This window comes from Bufo gargarizans, chromosome 6 (genome assembly GCF_014858855.1).
Source record: "Bufo gargarizans isolate SCDJY-AF-19 chromosome 6, ASM1485885v1, whole genome shotgun sequence".
Lineage (NCBI taxonomy): Eukaryota > Metazoa > Chordata > Amphibia > Anura > Bufonidae > Bufo > Bufo gargarizans.
Window position 1 is genome coordinate 242,165,877 of NC_058085.1, and position 20,818 is coordinate 242,186,694.

The window sequence follows — 20,818 nt, forward strand, 5'->3', positions numbered from 1 at the left end:
AATATGTCTATTTTATGTTGGCATCATAAAGTTGACATGTTTTTACTCTTTGAAGACGTTAGAGCAGCAATTTTCCAATTTTTCATGAAAATTTCTAAATCAGATTTTTTCAGGGACCAGTTCAGTTTTGAAGTGAATTTAAGGGTCTTTATGTTAGAAATCCCCCATAAATGACCCCATTGGATAACGGCTGATTGCGTGGAAGGCAGAGGGACAGACACGGGGCTCTCCTCCTCTCTCCTCGCTCACATCCATTCAGCCAATCACAGGCGATACTAAGATGTGGGATTTTTTTAACTGTTCTCGACTGCGGAGCTCTTGGACATAGTCGTGGCAGAAACAAACCGGTATGCCACACAATTTATAACCGTCAACCCGGGAAGCTTTTATGCACAGCCTTTCCGGTGGAAACCAGTCCAAGTTTCCAAAATTAAAACTTTTCTGGGCCTTCTCCTCAACATGGGTCTAACCAAAAATGAATTGCGGTCATATTGGTCCACGAACCCAATTCATCACATGCCCATGTTTTGAGGCCATCCTGCGTTTCCTGCACTTTAGCGACAACACCACCTCCCATCCCAGAGGCCACCCGGTTTTTGACCGGCTCCACAAAATTTGGCCCCTCATAGACCACTTCAACCAGAAATTTGCAGATTTGTATACCCCTGAGCAAAACATTTGCGTAGACGAGTCCCTAATACACTTTACCGGGCGTCTTGGCTTCAAACAATCCATCCCAAGCAAGCGCGCCCGGTATGGGGTCAAATTGTATAAGCTCTATGAAAGGGCCACAGGCTATACCCACAAATTTCGGATCTATGAGGGAAAAGATCAGACCCTGGAGCCGGTCGGTTGCCCTGACTACCTGGGGAGCAGTGGGAAGACAGTCTGGGACTTGGTGTCACCCTTATTTGGCAAGGGGTACCATCTTTATGTGGACAATTTCTACACAAGTGTGGCCCTCTTCAGGCATTTGTTTCTAGAACAGATTGGCTGCTGTGGCACCGCGCGAACTAGTCGCGCAGGCTTCCCCCAACGGCTCGTTACCACCCGTCTTGCAAGGGGGGAGAGGGCTGCCTTGTGTAACGAAGAACTGCTCGCGGTGAAAAGGAGAGACAAGCGTGACGTTTACATGCTCTCCTCCATTCACGCAGACACGACAATCCAAATTGAGCGAGCAACCAGTGTCATTGAAAATCCCCTCTCAGTCCACGACTATAACCTTCACATGGGAGGGGTGGACTTCAATGACCAGATGTTGGCTCCGTATTTAGTTTCCTGACGCACTAGACGCTGGTATAAGAAGGTGTCTGTATATTTAATTCAATTGGCTCGGTATAATAGTTTTGTTCTCTACAGTAAGGCTGGGAAAACAGGATCCTTCCTCAAAATTTCAGGAAGAGATCATCGAGAACCTTCTGTATCCAGGAGGTTCCGTGGCCCCATCCACCAGTGTAGTTAGCCGTCTACACGAGCGACATTTCCCCAATGTCGTTGCTGGTACCTCAACCCAACCGTCACCCCGGAAAAGATGTCGTGTCTGTAGCAGGAGTGGAATAAGGCGTGACACCCGCTATTTCTGTCCTGACTGCCCTATGCTTAGGGGAGTGTTTCCGGAAGTACTACACACAGGTACACTTAGCATAGGGATCACATCTCACAGGACAGGTACACAGGGCTATTAGGGCCCAGTTACACACAGCTGCTGCAAACCTCTCCTTTCACCTGGGACAAAGTGCCTAATGCACTTCACCACATCTTTGGGCGCTTTGCGCTTTGCACATTGTCCCATGGGGAAGAAGAGGTTTGTCCTATAAAGGTAAAAAAACAAAAACATAAAAAAAACACTAGTAAGCAAAAAAAGTTAACGTTCAGTTCCAAAAGTTAAATAAAGTTTATATGTTCTGTTCAAAGGTTATTATAAAGTTAATAAAATTATTGCGTTGCGGCCTGGTTTTTTCTTTTTTGTTTTGTTTTTTTTACCTTCCAGGTGGACCAACCGATTGACTAGCTGCAGCACTGATGTGCATTCTGACAGAAGCATTACGCTGCTGTCAGATTACACGCAAGTCGGTGTATGCGGCGCTGCAAGACGAGATTTCTCCTCTGCAGTAAAAGATACGTTTGCCGAGGCATATGAGCTGAGGAGGTGGTGGTGTTCATATGCTTTGGCAAACACTTTGTATATAAAAAAAATATAAATAAATCCCGGCAATGATTTATTCATCCACATCGATTGATGTGAATGGAGAAATCGGGTTTGCCAGGGCATACGAGCTAAGTGGGTATGGATGTTGGGCGGAGCTCCTATGTCCTGGCAGACGCCTTTCCCCTCCTTTTTTTTTGGGCAGAGATTTTTTCATCCACATTGATCGATGCGAATGAAGAAATCTGTGCCGTTCATTTTTTTCTTTCAGCCCAGAGGCCTAATGCTGGCCATACATGTAATGATTGCGGAGACCCTCAAATGCCAGGGCAGTACAAACACCCCACAAATGACCCCATTTTGGAAAGAAGACACCCCAAGGTATTCGCTGAGGGGCATATTGAGTCCATGAAAGATTAAATTTTTTGTCCCAAGTTAGTGAAAAGGGAGACTTTGAGGAAAAAAAAAAATAATAATTTCCGCTAACTTATGCCCCCCAAATTTTTCTTTCTATGAACTCGCCAGGCCCCTCATTGAATACCTTGGGGGAGTCTTCTTTCCAAAATGGGGTCACTTGTGGGGTAGTTATACTGCCCTGGCATTTTAGGGGCCCAAATGCGTGCGAAGTAGTTTGCAATCAAAATGTGTAATAAATGGCCGGTGAAATCCGAAAGGAGCTCTTTGGAATGTGGGCCCCTTTGCCCACCAAGGCTGCAAAAAAGTGTCACACATCTGGTATTGCCGTACTCAGGAGAAGTTGGGGAATATGTTTTGGGGTGTCATTTTACATATACCCATGCTGGGTGAGAGAAATATCTTGGTCAAATGCCAACTTTGTATAAATAAATGGGAAAATTTGTCTTTTGCCGAAATATTTCTCTCACCCAGCATGGGTATATGTAAAAAGACACCCCAAAACACATTGCCCTACTTCTTCTGAGTACGGCGATACCAGATCTGTGACACTTTTTTGCAGCCTAGGTGGGCAAAGGGGCCTGCATTCCAAAGAGCACCTTTTGGATTTCAGAGGCAATTTTTTACAGATTTTGATTTCAAACTACTTTGCACGCATTTGGGCCCCTAAAATGCCAGGGCAGTATAACTACCCCACAAGTGACCCCATTTTGGAAAGAAGACACCCCAAGGTATTTCATGATGGGCATAGTGAGTTAATGGAAGTTTTTATTTTTTGTCACAAGTTAGTGGAATATGAGACTTTGTAAGGAAAAAAAATAATAATCATTTTCCGCTAACTTGTGACAAAAAATAAAAAGTTCTATGAACTCACTATGCCCATCAGCGAATACCTTAGGGTGTCTACTTTCTGAAATGGGGTCATTTGTGGGGGTTTTCTACTGTTTGGGCATTGTAGAACCTCAGGAAACATGACAGGTGCTCAGAAAGTCAGAGCTGCTTCAAAAAGCGGAATTTCACATTTTTGTACCATAGTTTGTAAATGCTATAACTTTTACCCAAACCATTTTTTTTACCCAAACATTTTTTATCAAAGACATGTAGAACAATACATTTTGGGAAAAAATTATATATGGATGTCGTTTTTAAAAAAAAAAATTACAACTGAAATTTAAAAATTTCATTTTTTTGCAAAAATTTTGTTACATTTCGATGAATAACAAAAAAATTAAAAATGTCAGCAGCAATGAAATACCACCAAATGAAAGCTATATTAGTGAGAAGAAAATGAGGTAAAATTCATTTGGGTGGTAAGTTGCATGACCGAGCAATAAACGGTGAAAGTAGTGTAGTGCAGAAGTGTAAAAAGTGGCCTGGTCATTAAGGGTGTTTCAGCTAGGGGGTTTGAAGTGGTTAACTTCCAAGCCTTCCCACTTAGATTGGGCCACCAAGTGGAAAGTATTTGATTAGGCAGATTGGGCTGGGTATACCAGATTTATAGCGATTTATGACAAATTAATCTTGGAACTAATCAAATTTCTTGGCGAACTTCGGCGAAGCTGCCGAATTGAACTTTTCAAAACTTCACTCATCTCTATCAATTTTTTATGAATAACGATCTCCATAATCTGAATCCCCCTTTCCCATCAGTTCTGCGTCTCTACCCTGGACAATCGTAATAATGAAAAATATCAACATATCTTTTTGGGGAGCCATTATTTGACTTTTATTACTTCCTTATTTGTCTTTTAACACCCCTTCTATATTATTATTCATTCACCAATATCTCACTCTTTGACCTCTAATGCACTTAATATCTGAGTATAGACAGATACTGGCAAGGTGGCTGGTTCATGTAGCCAGATGACTGGGCCAGAGTACAAATCAAGCACGGTCATATTCCCACTCTCAGGACGTCACTGCTGTAGCAGAAAGTGGGGGATCGTTGAGGTAAGTACATATTTTTTTAATTTCTTTTCACCATGCTGAGACACTTTATCTATTGTCTTATTCCAGACAACCTATTTAATTACTTGTTACTCTAATCTCTGATTTACGGTACTTTGAATATATACCCTATGAACTGTAAAGTGCTGTGCAATATGCTGGCACTGATGTGTAGGGGGAGGGGCACTAATAGTTTTGATAATGTAAAGTTACTGATATATATATTTTTATTATTATTTTTTATTATAAAACCCATGTACCGAACATTACTGTGTCCGGGTACCCGAACACGGACATTGGCATGAAAGTCTGTGCTCGGATTTTAAATAAAGCTTGTTGATTGCATGTTAATTCTGTCGGAAATACAATAGTTAAATCAGTATATTTATTGTGTTGGTGACATAAACCCATTTTTTGGGAGGAGATAAACCTCATTTGTCTCAGTGTCACGGAAATACAATAGGTAATCTGACCAAAGCCAGCTCAAAGGAGTTTCCTGGTCTTACAGTTCCCTGCCAGTCCCCTAGACAGTACGCCTGATACTGCCCACAGGGCCGGTGCTTCCATATAGGCAAGGGAGGCAATTGCCCCTGGGCCTCCGAGCCCTTAGGGGCCCCCATGCCCACCACCGGCCGGTCCCGAGCCGTTATATTTTTTGGGGAGGCCTCGTGCTGGTGGGGGTCTCACTCTGGTTCCGGGAAGGGGGCCCGCAGCGGCAGGTCACAGGGAGACTAACGCTTCCATTGTGGAAGCGCTTATCTCCATAGTCATCTGTATCACCATCCTCAGGACAGCGATACAGATGGCTGTGCTGTGGGGCAGGGGAGTGAGAGGCATCTCCCTTCCCTGTTCCTCTGATAGGCAGCCTATCATAGGCCAGTGCAGGCGGCGCGATGACGTCATCGCGCCACCTGAGCAGTACAGTGTGGGACACAGGCCCGGAAGAGGTCTGCATCGCGTTGCTGCGTGATGGAGGTAAGTATAAGCATTTTGTTTTTTTTAAATACCAGACTATCTTACTGCCACATGGGGGGAGCGGGAGGCACTTGATACTGGCACATGCGGGGGGGGGGGGGCACTTGTTACTGGCACATGGGGGGGCATGGAGAGGCACTTGTTACTGGCACATGGGGGGCATGGAGAGGCACTTGTTACTGGCACATGGGGGGCATGGAGAGGCACTTGTTACTGGCACATGGGGGGCATGGAGAGGCACTTGTTACTGGCACATGGGGGGCATGGAGAGGCACTTGTTACTGGCACATGGGGGATGGAAGAGAGGCACCTTATACTGGCACATTATTATGGGGCACTATGGGGGCTTCTACTGAGGCCGCAAAGAAGGGTTATTTTATATGGGGGCTTTGTGTGGTACTAGCATTATCAGGGGTATTATCCGTTTCTGCAGTATAGTATTGGGGATAGTAAGATGATTTGTCCAGAAGATGGGAGGATGATGGAAAAGTAGTAAACTAAGATTTTTTTTTGTTGTTGTCAAACTGCAGAGATGGAAAATGGCAACAAAATGGTGGTCTAGTCTGAAAGGAGAAGTCGAGGACAGAGAACATCTACATCAAAGGAGACGACACTGGATGTAAGAGGTATGTGGTGCTGTATTTCTGTAGTGATGGGGGGACGTTAAAGTCAGCAAGTGTCATGTGGGGGGGCCTTATTGTTTTTCGCCCCAGGGCCCCATTTCACCTAGAACCAGCCCTGACTGCCCACCGCAGCAAGGGGCCGAGCAAACCAAAGACCGCTCCAAGGAGTTCCCTGGCGTGGCAGTTCTTCAGACAATGTGCTGACGACAAGACACGAGTGGTTTGCACGCTGTGCAGTCAGAGCCTGAAGCGAGGCATACATTTTCTAAACCTGAGCACCACCTGCATGACCAGGCATCTAACTGCAAAGCACGAGTTGCAGTGGACCTGAAAACCCACAAAGGATCTGAGGCTCCTCCTGCTCACTCTTCTGCTGCGGTCTCGGCCTCTTCCTTCCCTCTGGAGTGACACGGCCACAGAGGATGTGACAGCAACACCACCACAACCACCAGTGTCACCGAGCATCTCCACATTGTTCCATGGAAGTGTTCAGCTTTCCATCCTCCAAACACTGGAGAGAGAAATAGGAAGTAACCCCCTACCCACCCGCGAGCCCTGGCCTAAATGCCAGCATTTAAAAATTCCTACATAGTAACATAGTTCATAAGGCTGAAAAAAAGACATCTGTCCATCCAGTTCAGCCTGTTATTCTGCAAGTTTATCCAGATTCCTGAAAAATTTACCTAAGATGTCAGAGCTGCTACAGAAAGTGCGGGCCGCCAATGCATGCTTTTGGCATTCTCACCCTGCTGCTGCTCACCTGTCTGCGCTGCAGCATAACTTCTGCCTTCCCGCTCACCACATATCACATGTACCCACCTTGCATAGGCTAGAGAAACTGTGCGAACAGCAGCATGCGATAGTGGAGTTTCATCTGCAGCATGCACTGGTGAGTCGCTCTGCAGAACAGCACCACTTCACCACTCGCAAGTAGGCCTCCATGCGGGACGTGTGTGCCGTGCTGCGCTGCTTCGAGTACTCCACCAACATGGCCAGTGCTGATGATGCTGTCATCAGCATGACAGGGATCATTCCCACAATTATTAGGCCAGTCGTCCACATGTGGCTCAGAGGGCGGGTTCCTGCACCAACACCGGCCATGTACACAACTGTCCAGCCAGGGCATGTTTTTGGAGGATAATGATGATGAGGAACTGCATTCACAGAAGGGTGTCAACTTCTCGGTCTGTAAATTGAACACATGGTCTGAGCTTGCCCTTTATGCTTTAGAGGTGCTGGCCTGCCCTGCGGCAAATGTGTTGTCCGAACGTGTGTTTAGAACAGCATGGGGTGTGATCGAGGACAGGCACATCCGCCTGTCCACAGCCAACGTGGAAAAGCTAAAGTTCAATAAAATGAACAAGGCATGTATCTAGTACTAGAAGCACCATTCTCTTTACCATTTTCCAATGTTTTGGGGCCTCCACAAAAAAAATTAAAAGAAATTATGTTGGCTACCTCCTCCACCCACATCTTCCACTACTCCGCCATGTCCACCTACACCTCCACTCAGACCACCACCTCCTGGCTCAAGATGATTATTTCTTATATTGGCAGAATGGAGAAGTATACCGGCCACACCTCAAAAAATAGCTATAGGTCACACACAGAATTAACACCTCTTCCACCTACACTGCCATGCCTCCTCAACTTCCTACTCCACTTGGACCTCTGCTCCTAGTTCAAAATTATAATTTTTCAATTTTATGTTATTTTAAGTAATTTCCACATTTGTTTGCAGGGCAATTGTAGTGCTCTTACCCCCATTTTGGAGCCTTTTGCAGACCTCTAGCCCTTTCTATGACTTTTTACAGCCATTTTTCAGCCCCAAAGTTCAGGTCCCCATTGACTTCAATGGGGTTCGGGGTCAAGTTCAGGATCTGAACCAAACTTTGAAACAAAGTTCGGCCGAACCCATCGAACCCAAACATCTACGGGTCCGCTCATCCCTAATTATGATGTCACTTTAGTATATATGGAAATCCTCACCTCTCCAGTCAACAGGTAAATAATCTCCAGAGTTAGATTTAATATCAACCCAGTGTTATTTCTCCTTTCTTCGATCATGCTCAGTGAATCAGTCTGATGACCCACAGAATATTTCATCTTCACCCCACGACCTGCCAAAAATAAAGCATAAGAAACTAGATGAGGAATTGAAAGGTGTACCTAATTTCAAGGAGTAACAGGAACTCACCAAAAGTTATGATAATATTAAGGCATTAAATAATAATTGTATAGTCAAATACTCAGAACCAGATAGATTCTATTTTGCATAAAGTACAATGCGTCACCTAGAATTTTCTTCTGCCACTTAAAACCAGATAGCGTCAAATATCCTTTTTTCTATTCAGTTTTTATTTTCTGATTGTAAATGTTTTAATTATATTAATCGGATTATGGAAACTGTCATCTTGCCTGAGCTGTTGTTATCAGCATTTAGAGATATGCCTTACGGCAGTCACCATTGGCCACACAATAGTCTGGAGGGGACTCATTGACTATTATAGGAGTTTTCTAGAAATGCTATGTGACTCAGGCTACTTTCACACTAGCGTTCTGCTGTCCGCTCGTGAGCTCCGTTTGAAGGGGCTCACGAGCGGAGCAGAACGCTTCCGTCCAGCCCTGATGCAGTCTGAATGGATGCAGATCCGCTCAGACTGCATCAGTCTGGCGGCGTTCAGCCTCCGCTCGCCTCCGCACGGCCAGGCGGACAGCTGAACGCTGCTTGCAGCGTTCAGCTGTCCCCCTGGCCGTGCGGATCCGTCCAGACTTACAATGTAAGTCAATGGGAACGGATCCGCTTGAAGATGACACCATATGGCTCAATCTTCAAGCGGCTCCGTCCCCCATTGACTTTACATTGAAAGTCTGAATGGATCCGCTCAGGCTACTTTTTCTAAGTTATTAATGCAGACGGATCCGTACTGAACGGAGCCTCCGTCTGCATTAAAATGATCGGATCTGTTCAGAACGGATCCGATCAAGCGCAAGTGTGAAAGTAGCCTTATAAAGAGGTCTCTGTACACAAAATAAGTAGATACGAAGTGACTATCACCTATTGTAAATTATGGATCCCATGTTATCTTCATTATGTATTAGACCTGCAGGTTTTGCAGGTGATTTTCGGGAAGGAAACGTTCCTTTCTGGCAATCAGCTGCTCGTTAGTAGAGGACCACTGCTATTACATGCAGCAAACTTCTCCACAGTATAGAAAGGCAAGCGTTGGCAAGCAATCAAACCTACTTAAAAATTGTGATTGCCCAACAAACTAGCGTTTTCTTGCTCTTTGGGTAATCGGCGGCAGTATTACACAGGAAGATCATCACTTATGAGCGTTCCTACGAATTGGCAGGCATAATATAGTCTTAATCCTGCCTGTCATAATGACTGCCTGTTATCCTGCAAGTTGATCAGTTCAAGTATAACAAAATCACAAGGCGTAGTTACATTATAACGGAAAAAAAAAATTGTCATCTCTGAACAAGAGCAATGATATTAGAAGAGAAGGGAATTAGGTAGTGGGGAAAAGCGGATAGTGTTTGGTAATAGAGAATAAAAGAATGAGGGGAAAAAGGAAGAATGAGAACTTGTAGGTAATGCTTTAAGTCCCAAAGACATGAGATTGGGTTTGGGGTCCACTAGAAAATGTAATGCTAAAAAGTGATGAAATACTAACATAATATAAAACAAAATCGAATTGCTATCTCTGCGTCTCAGAATATTTCAGATGTTAAACTCCTAGTCATGTAGCGTCTTTATATAGAGTGGGACTGTCTATATTTTTTGCAATTTCACCACACTTTCAGAAACTTGCTATATTTTCTTTATTCCCACCCAACCAGTTCCTCAAGTGTACCCAGCTGGTCTACCTTATCCAACCACTGATCTATGGTCGGTGGGTCCCTACTCAACCCCAGTTGTGGGATTAAAAGTCTGGCTGCTTGGACCAGATGTGTTGGGATGTTTGTCTTAGAAGGTTTCTAGGTAGCATGTGGAAGCCATAATAATACTGATTCTGGAGTTACCATATTTTTCGCACCATAAGGCTACATTCACACGTCAGTATTTTTCTATATCCCGAATTTCTGTCCATTTTTTGCGGATCCGTTGTTCCTGAAAATGTTTCCGTATGTCATCCGTTTTTTGCGGATCCGCAAAAAACGGAAACATGAATAAATTTCACAAAGCAAATAAAAGTTGTTTGGATTTCTTTGGAAAAAAAAAATTGAAAAAAAAAGTGAATAAGTGATTTCTGTGGGCAGGATTTAATTTCCAGGAACGGATTCCGCATAAAACGGATGACATACGTAATGACATACGAATGTCATCCGTTTTTTGCGGAACCATTGACTTTGTATTGTACCAGGATCCGATTTTTGCGGAAAAGAATAGGACAAGTTTTATATTTAATCGGACATGCGGAACGGAACAACGGAAACGGACAGCACACATTGTGTTGTCCGATTTTTTCCAGGACCCATTGAAAATGAATGGGTCCAGAACTGGTCCTGATCTGTTCCGCAAAAAACAGAACAGATCAGGATAGAAAAAACGGACGTGTGAATGGCCCCTAAGACATATTTTTCCCCCCCTGAAAGTGAGGGGAAAATAGCAGTGCGTCTTATGAAGCATATACTAATGAGCACTTCCATTCTGAAAGCGCTCATTAGTTCACAGTAGGACTGGTGCTGACTTTACTAACTGCTTCCCGGCCTTCTGCCGGCACCTCACTGTGTTCTGACTGCATGTAAACTCAAACTATGACCTGACGCTGTGTGACGTCAGGTCAAAGTGCAGCTCTTGGACTTGTACATAACTGAAAATCCATGCCACCGTATATGAATAGCACGTTCGCCCGTGAGAGAGATTTATCGGTTTCTCTGGACCAATTTTGGATGTATGCAGGGGTACCTTTCCCTCTAGCAGCTTAGGCTACTTTCACACTAGCGTTTATTGCTGATCCATCATGGATCTGCAAAAAGGCTTCCGTTTGATTGATTTATTAACCTGTAGCCATGGTTTCAGATGAATCACTCTATAATACATAAGCATATTAGGTAGGCTGAAACCACCCTGTTCTTTACTTAATACCAGTCTCTCATAAGTGATACAGGGTTTCATTTACTTCCATAATAATGTAAAAAGGGGCTTTATCTGAGAGAAAATGATTGTGGTAAAAATATGGGAATCATCTGCCTCAAATATAAAAACGTAGCTATTACAAGTGTTTGCACTCCATCCATGAGATCTAGGGTAACACCAAAGATTGCAGTTGCAATTTACCGTAATCTTGCTTAGGTAAGGTAAAGAAAAAAAAAAAGAAAAATGGGAAGATAAAGGTGTTCTAGTTTATTAGCTGAACACCTAAGTATGTTATTTGAGAGGATTGCCACTTGCAGGGAGTGGAGACCCACAAAGAGCTAATTACAGGACTGGGTGTGGAGATATTAAGTGCCTCACACTTGGAATAATTAATTAGGGAGGGCTCCAAAGCTATCAAATATTTCTATTATGTACGGAAAAGCCTGTGAAAAATTAGATATAAAAATGAATAGATCATTTGCGAATGCAGCATTTAGATATACCTTGCCATCTACAACTCCCCATACGTCTTTTTATGGGGTCACTAAGGGCCATTAAGCTGGGACGCCTCTTTTTTACGGGGGACCCGGCTCTAACATGAGAGCCGCGTTCCTGCACTAACAGTCCAGATGGCAGGAGTGCCGACCTGGGCTGTTTAACGCTTTACATGCCGTGGGCAATGGGGTTCGCCGCATGAAAAAAGGTGACGGGGGAGCGGTCTCCCTCTGTCTCACATCAGCACTCCACAAATGCGACTGCAGGGTGCCAATATGTGTAAAGGCTGGCTAGGCCCCAAACCAGGTTTGAGTATTTTCCCAAATATAAGCTTAAGACAGAATTTCTAATTTATTCTTGCCACCAAAAAAAACTTACTAACAAGCAATCAAAAAGTGTAATTTATTTAGAAAAGATACCAATGAAAACTGCAAGTCATCCCGCAAAAAAAAGAAAAATCAAGCCCTTGCACAACTTCGGGATCACAGAAGCCAACTATCTAAAACATAACTTTTATTCTTATATTCTAAGATTAACAGGGTCCCACTCCAGGGGACTAATCCGACATAGACAAACAACAAAACAACCAAAAACGGCCGATGTGGAACAGAAAGGGATGCTCTAATGTTGACAGCGGGTACTGGGCAACCATATGGGGTCCCTGGTATAACCCTAGGGTGTCCCTGGTCTCTTTCTCTGCCCAGAGATGCCCCCAGACGGTAGAGGCACTCTGTCCCCGTGCCTAGAACTGTCTGTCCTTGCAAAGGCCCTTACCACACAGATTGGCCCATATGGATGCCCGGGTCATTCAATGCGCGATTTATTACCTAAATAATATTGGTCTCCCTTCTAGTCTCGACGCGTTTCACCTGTTGTAAATAGGCTCATCAGGAGACAGTGAAGGTAAACGGGTGGTCCACCCACAATATTTGGTGGCCACACGCCAATAGTTTAACACATATAAACAAAAAATCAAAGAGAAAACAATAAATAATAACTGGAGCAACCCCACGGTCGCAAACAGCCAAAGATCTCACAACAATAATATGTTATCACCACATCCAGCCAGTTCAGATAAAACCGATTATTCAGATTGATACTTATCTTTACGCTGCCTGAGTCCTAGGCGGCGACCTGTGAGTAGGGCTGCTCCAGGGGGCAGTAAAAATGAGGCTCCAATTTGTGTGCTGGTTCCTAACAGATTTAAATACCCAGTTGGGGGCGGTGCCTAATATTAACTCTCCAATCACCAAATAGATAAGGATGTCATGTGGTATAATCTCCACTCCACCCCTTGTATTGACAAGTACCCTGGATTGATCTAATCTAGAGATATTAATGTCTACTGGGGTTTACAAATGTACTGGATGTTATTAGAGAAAGCCTCCTCTCACCTGTTAATGATGTTATAATATACACTGCTTGGCAATGGCATTATTTTTTGCTGCTGCCGAATCACCTCTGTGCTCGATCTTATCTGGTGGAATGCACGCCGAAGCTCCAATATGGCCGTGCGTTCCACCGTGCGTCGGCGAATCCGGGCCTGTGAAGTCATTGTATGTGCGCGGGACAAGAACGCAGCAGTGCTTGCGCTCCAGAGCCGTGCACCATGGGCGTGGCTATGCGTTCCACTATGCTCGCCAGCCCCATCTCTGAGTGCTGCAGTGCCGCGGACTTACAGGGGGGGAGGGGGGAGTAAACTAATTCCTAATAAGTGATTAGTGGAGGGGGAGTCAGAAGTATATATATTAACCAGTGACATTGGTCTAGTAGGAGGGGGATCATTGATGATAAACTCTGTCAGGTGTCCTAATAGAGTTAACCCCATAAAATAAATGGCATATTTATATGGGTCATTTGGACCTGTCCAGGTACATGTATGGGACTCAATTAAGATTACTCATAGTAAATAATCAGTTAATTTTCAATAACTGGTGTCTCATACATATGGGATGTGAAAGTGGCGCAGCATGGGTAAAAATAGGAGATGTTTACCCTCCAACCTGTCTAGCTAGGACAGTCATAGTGCTATGTATAATGGGTATATATGATGAAAATGTATGACCTAAATCATTGGATAGGTCCTATTGATAATCAAAGTGACACTTCGCGTGTCGATATCCGGTTCCGTCGTGAGGAAGGAAGCTAAAATAAGGTCCCGACAGGATGACCGAGTGTTTTATAGGAAACTAGAGAATGTTAGTTGTTCATTCAAACCGCCTGGAGACTGTGAACGGAACCAAAAGATCCACTCCGTCTCTTTCTGGAGGATCCTTCGGTCCCAGTCACCCCCTCTCAGGGAAGGTCTGATTAATTCCAGGGCGGAGAATTTGATTAGTCGGGAGTCCCCGTTGTGGACATCCCACATATGATTGGCAATGGGTGTGTCCTTCCTATTTTTGATGTCATTCACGTGCTCCAGGATTCGTCTCCGGAATTCCATGTTTTACCGACGTAATCCTTTGGGCACGTGCACTGGGCCAAGTACACAATCCCCTTACTGCGGCAGTTTATGAAATCCTGTATGTCGTACATTCTGCCCGTGAGTGAGCAGGTGTTCTGTTTAGAGGGGTTGATGTTTTTGCACGCTAGACAGGATCCGCATCGAAATGTGCCTAAAGGCTTACGATCAAGCCATGTTCCCCTCGGAACGGGTCCTGAATAGTGAATGTGAACCAGTCGGTCACGAAGACATCTCCCCCTCCTAAACGAAATGCTAGGACGAGATGGTAGAATATCTGACACGTCCCGGTCCATCAAGAGGACCGGCCAGTATTTATTAATCATTTCCTTGACTTCTTTATTTCTTGTGTCAAATGTGGAAATAATTCTAATCATCTCCTCCCTATTCTCCCTTGACTCTCTAGGTATCAAAAGAGAACTCCGCTCACAGGAAGATGCATTGTGAAAGGCCTCCCTAAGAACATGCTGCAGATAACCCCGTACTGAAAACCTCTTCTGCAGTTTCCTTGATTCTTGGAAAAACACCTCCTCGTCTGAACAATTTCTCCTCATTCGTAAGTACTGCCCTCGGGCAATGCCCCTCTTTAAATTGGTTGGGTGGTGGCTCTCCCAGTGCAGTAAACTATTTGTAGCTGTGGTCTTCCTGAAGGTTGAGGTGACAAGACCGCCTCCGATTTTAGTGACCCTGACGTCCAGAAATATTAATGAGTCTGGGTGGAACTCTGAGGTAAAGGAGAGTCCCAGCTCGATGATGTTAAGAGACTCAAGTCCCAGACTTCCATTCCAGATAATAAAGACGTCATCAATATATCTGGTCCAGAAGACGATCTTGTCACCCCACCAATTACCAATTACCGATATCAGGAAAGACCACTTTGTCTTCCCACCAGCCCAGGAGAAGATTTGCATAGGTCGGAGCACAAGGACTCCCCATAGCGGTCCCCCTGAGCTGGTGGAAGAACTGTCCATCGAAGAGAAAGAAATTATGGGTTAGTACAAACTCAAGAAGGGTCAAAACAAAGGTGTTGTGCAGATTATAACACACGGCTCTGGTTTTTAAAAACTCCGATGTGGCCATGAGGCCTTCCTTATGGGGAATGGAGCTATAAAGTGCTTCTACATCAATACTACCAAGGGAACACGCTGGATCGATGTTGAGGGCTTCAATTTTGCGTAAAAAGTCCATCGTGTCCCTTGTATGAGAAGGCAAATCTGAATAATCGGTTTTATCTGAACTGGCTGGATGTGGTGATAACATATTATTGTTGTGAGATCTTTGGCTGTTGGTTTGCGACCGTGGGGTTGCTCCAGTTATTATTTGTTTTCTCTTTGATTTTTTTGTTTATATGTGTTAAACTATTGGCGTGTGGCCACCAAATATTGTGGGTGGACCACCCGTTTACCTTCACTTTCTCCGGATGAGCCTATTTACAACAGGTGAAACGCGTCGAGACTAGAAGGGAGACCAATATTATTTAGGTAATAAATCACGCATTGAATGACCCGGGCATCCATATGGGCCAATCTGTGTGGTAAGGGCCTTTGCAAGGACAGACAGTTCTAGGCACGGGGACAGAGTGCCTCTACCATCTGGGGGCATCTCTGGGCAGAGACAGACCAGGGACACCCTAGGGTTATACCAGGGACCCCATATGGTTGCCCAGTACCCGCTGTCAACATTAGAGCATCCCTTTCTGTTCCACATCGGCCGTTTTTTGGTTGTTTTGTTGTTTGTCTATGTCGGATTAGTCCCCTGGAGTGGGACCCTGTTGATCTTAGAATATAAGAATAAAAAGTTATGTTTTAGGTAGTTGGCTTCTGTGATCCAGTTTCTTTACACAACTACCAATTGAGAATTTTTTCCTTGCACAACTTCATAGAAAAAAAATAAAACAGATTTTCTTTTTTTTTTTTTTAAAGAAAGAAGAGGTTTTCTTTCACAAAAGTAGTAAAACATAAAAAAATATTATTTGGTATCGCTGTAATTTCGCTGACCCAGAGAATAAAGATATGTTATTTATACAGAAAAATGAATGCCGTGAAATTTATTACGTAAAAACTTAGTGTCAGCATTGCAGTTTTTTCCATCTCCCTCCCAGAAAGAGTTAATAAAAGTCAATCAGAAAGTTATGTGTACCCTAAAATGGTGCCATTAAAACTACAACCTCTCCTGCAAATAACAAGCCCTCATACAGCTATATAGATGGAAAATTGTAAAAGTTATAGCTCAATGAAAAAAAAAAAAAAAAAGAAGAAAATCGTGTTGGTCCAAACAGGCTGATCACTAAGGGGTTAAGATATGGGACTATAGCTTCCATATTTTTCAAAATCTTTCCCTTCTTTCGGTAATATAGTAATAATTGCTTCTAGGATTACCTAGCATTAGCTTTTTACACCAGTTGGTCAAAAGGGATAATAGGGTGGATGGGAAATATTTGTAAAAATTTTTTTTTTATATCTAGCAGGAAAGCCATCCAGGCCAAGGCTCTTCTCCACAGGCGGAAACTTAAATGGGTTTTCCAGGCTTTTAATATTGATGACCTATCAGGATAGGTCATCAATATCAGATCGAAGGGGGTCTGACACCTGTCACCCCTAAAGATCAGCTGTATGAAGAGAAGGCATGTGCCATGTGCATGTGCCGTCTCCTTACTCTCTTCCTGCTTACCATAGACATGGCAGCAGCAGGAGACAGCATGAATGCAGCGTGCGTGCCTTATCATACAGCTGATCGCGGGGCTCCTGGGTGTCGGACCCCCGCCGATCTAATATTGATGACCTATCCCGAGAATACTATAGGTCAACAATATTAAAAGCATGGAAAACCCCTTTAACAAGCGCCAACGCTCCCTCTGCTGTTATAGGTTTAAAGATTAACTAAACTGTTATTCTACCCTTTTTAAATGTCCCAAATACCCTAAAAATATTTTTTCTAAAATACTTAATTAACAGCTTTAGCCTTTTTACCAAAGACATTTGCACCTAATATTCTGATTTCTATTGCGCTTTAAATGCACTATATTTGCACATCTCCCTCACATCTCTGAGGTGTACAGAGTACGGATTCCTTGCACTGTAGCAATGGGGCCGCAGCAAATGGTGTACAGGCAGGAGCATACACCAGCAGCGCAGCCTGGACCTAGTACCAGCACTGCCGTAGAACATGGTGAAGTGGCGAGCACCAGAAGGGCAGTTGAAGCTGGTACGGTGGCAACTGCATTAGTTCCCCTGTCGCAGCCACCGCACAGACAGGCCTGTAGAGTCCCTGAGGTGCTGGCAAACCCTGATTGGCAGCCCCCAACTTCAGTAGTTCCCCCTTTCACCGCCCAGTCTGGAGTTCGGGTTGAGACAGCTCAGATCGGATCAGCACTGGGTTTTTTTGAGCTGTTCTCGACTGCGGAGCTCTTGGACTTAGTCGTGGCAGAAACAAATCGGTATGCCACTCAATTTATAGCCGCCAACCCGGGAAATTTTTATGCCCAGTCTTTCCGATGGAAACCTGTCCAAGTTTCCGAATTTAAAACTTTTCTGGTAAATCTCCTCAACATGGGCCTGACAAAAAAGCATGAATTGCGGTCATATTGGTCCACGAACCCAATTCATCACATGGCCATGTTCTCTGCTGCCATGTCCAGGACATGATTTGAGACCATCCTTGCGTTTCCTGCACTTTAGTGACAACAGCACCTCTCGTCCCAGAGGCCACCCAGCTTTTGACCGGCTCCACAAAATTCGGCCCCTCATAGACCACCTTAACACTAAATTTGCAGATTTGTATACCCCTGAGCAAAACATCTTCATAGACGAATCCCTTATACATTTTACCGGGCGCCTTGGCTTCAAACAATACATCCCAAGCAAGCACGCCCGGTATGGGGTCAAATTGTATAAGCTCTGTGAAAGGGCCAAAGGCTATACGCACAAATTTTGAGTCTATAAGTGTAAAGATCAGACCCTGGAGCCGGTCGGTTGCCCTGACTACCTGGGGAGCATTGGGAAGACAGTCTGGGACTTGGTGTCACTCTTATTTGGCAAGGGGTACCATCTTTATGTGGACAATTTCTACACAAGTGTGCCCCTCTGCAGGCATTTGTTTCTAGAACAGATTGGCTGCTGTGGCACCGCGCGACCTAGTCGCGCAGGCTTCCCCCAACGGCTCGTTACCACCCATCTTACAAGGGGGGAGAGGACTGCCTTGTGTTACGAAGAACTGCTTGCAGTGAAATGGAGAGACAAGCGTTGACATTTACATGCTCTCCTCCATTCATGCAGACACGACAATACAAATAGAACGAGCAACCAGTGTCATTGAAAAGCCCTTCTCGGTCCACGACTAAAATTTGCTCATGGGAGGGGTGGACTTTAATGACCAGATGTTGGCTCCTTATTTAGTGTCCCGCCGCACCAGACGCTGGTATAAGAAGGTGTCTGTATATTTAATTCAATTGGCTATGTACAATAGTTTTGTTCTCTACAGTAAGACTGGGAGAACAGGATCCTTCCTCAAATTTCAGGAAGAGATCATCGGGAAAATCCTGTATCCAGGAGGTTCCGTGGCCCCATCCACCAGTGTAGTGAGTCGTCTACACGAGCGACATTTCCCCAATGTAGTTGCTGGTACCTCAACCCAAGCGTCACCCCAAAAAAGATGTTGTGTCTGTAGCAGGAGTGGAATAAGGCGTGACACCCGCTATTTCTGTCCTGACCACCCTGCCCTATGCTTAGGGGAGCGTTTCCGGAAGTACCACACACAGGTACACTATTAGCATAGGGATTGCGTGACACAGGACAGGCACACAGGGCTTTTAGGGCCCTTTCACTCACAGCTGCTGCAAACCTCTCCTTTCACCTGGGACAAAGTGCATAATGTACTTCGCCACATCTCTGGGCGATTTGCGCTTTGCACATTGTCCCATGGGGAAGGAGAGGTTTGTCCTATAAAAAGGTAAAAAAAAAAATCACCGGTAAGCAAAAAAGTTAATGTTCTGTTCCAAAAGTTCAATAAAGTTTATAAAAGTTAATGTTCTGTTCAAATGTTATATAAAGTTAATGTTAATAAATTTATTGCGTTGCGGACTTTTTTTTTACCTTCTAGGTGGACCAACCGATGAACCAGCTGCAGCACTGATGTGCATTCTGATAGAAGCATTGCGCAAATTTGGACTCATCAGACCAAAGCACAGATTTCTACTGGTCTAATGTCCATTCCTTGTGTTCTTTAGCCCAAACAAGTCTCTTCTGCTTGTTGCCTGTCCTTAGCAGTGGTTTCCTAGCAGATATTCTACCATGAAGGCCTGATTCACACAGTCTCCTCTTAACAGTTGTTCTAGAAATGTGTGTGCTGCTAGAACTCTGTGTGGCATTGACCTGGTCTCTAATCTGAGCTGCTGTTTGCGATTTCTGAGGCTGGTGACTCGGATGAACTTATCCTCCACAGCAGAGGTGACTCTTGGTTATCCTTTCCTGGGACGGTCTGCATGCGAGCCAGTTTCTTTGTAGCGCTTGATGGTTTTTGTGACTGCACTTGGGGACACTTTCAACGTTTTCCCAATTTTTCGGACTGACTGACCTTCATTTCTTAAAGTAATGATGGCCACTCGTTTTTCTTTACTTACCTGCTTTTTTCTTGCCATAATACAAATTCTAACAGTCTATTCAGTAGGACTATCAGTTGTGTATCCACCTGACTTCTCCACAACGCAACTGATGGTCCCAACCCCATTTATAAGGCAAGAAATCCCACTTATTAAACCTGACAGGGCACATCTATGAAGTGAAAACCATTTCAGGTGACTACCTCTTGAAGCTCATCAAGAGAATGCCAAGAGTGTGCAAAGCAGTAATCAAAGCAAAGGGTGGCTACTTTGAAGAACCTAGAATATGACATATTTTCAGTTGTTTCACACTTGTTTGTTATGTATATAATGCCACATGTGTTAATTCATAGTTTTGATGCCTTTAGTGTGAATCTACAATTTTCATAGTCATAAAAATAAAGAAAACTCTTTGAATGAGGTGTGTCCAAACTTTTGGTCTGCACTGTATATTGAGTCCATGAAAGACTGAACTTTTTGTCCCAAGTTAGCGGAAAGGGAGACTTTGTGAGGAAAAAAAACAAAAAAAAAAAATCAAATCAATTTCCGCTAACTTGTGCCCAAAAAACAAAACAAATCTATGAACTCGCCATGCCCCTCATGGAATACCTTGGGGTGTCTTCTTTCCAAAATGGGGTCACATGTGGGGTATTTATACTGCCCTAGCATTTTAGGGGCCCTAAAGCGCGAGAAAAAGTCTGGAATCCAAATGTCTAAAAATGCCCTCCTAAAAAGGAATTTGGGCCCCTTTGCGCACCTAGGCTGCAAAAAAGTGTCACACATGTGGTATCGCCGTACTCAGGAGAAGTTGGGCAATGTGTTCTTTTTACATATACTCATGCTGGGTGTGAGAAATATCTCTCTAAAATTACAACTTTGTATAATTTTTTTGGGGAAAAGTTGACTTTTAGAGAGATATTTCTCTCACCCAGCATGGGTATACACTCAACAAAAGAATTATTAGGAACACCTGTTCTATTTCTCATTAATGCCATTATCTAGTCAACCAATCACATGGCAGTTGCATGTAGGGTTGTGGTCCTGGTCAAGACAATCTCCTGAACTCCAAACTGAA

At 44.1% G+C, this 20,818-nt stretch overlaps 1 protein-coding gene across 1 annotated transcript in view; it reads right to left on the reverse strand.

Annotated features, from left to right (window-relative positions):
• LOC122941359 (gastrula zinc finger protein XlCGF57.1-like) overlaps positions 1-20,818 on the reverse strand; it is a 91,116-nt gene that overhangs the window by 23,276 nt on the left and 47,022 nt on the right. The window contains exon 2 of the mRNA XM_044298546.1: positions 8,095-8,225. Coding sequence (XP_044154481.1) covers positions 8,095-8,225 — 131 coding nt within the window. The remainder of the gene's footprint in view (positions 1-8,094; positions 8,226-20,818) is intronic.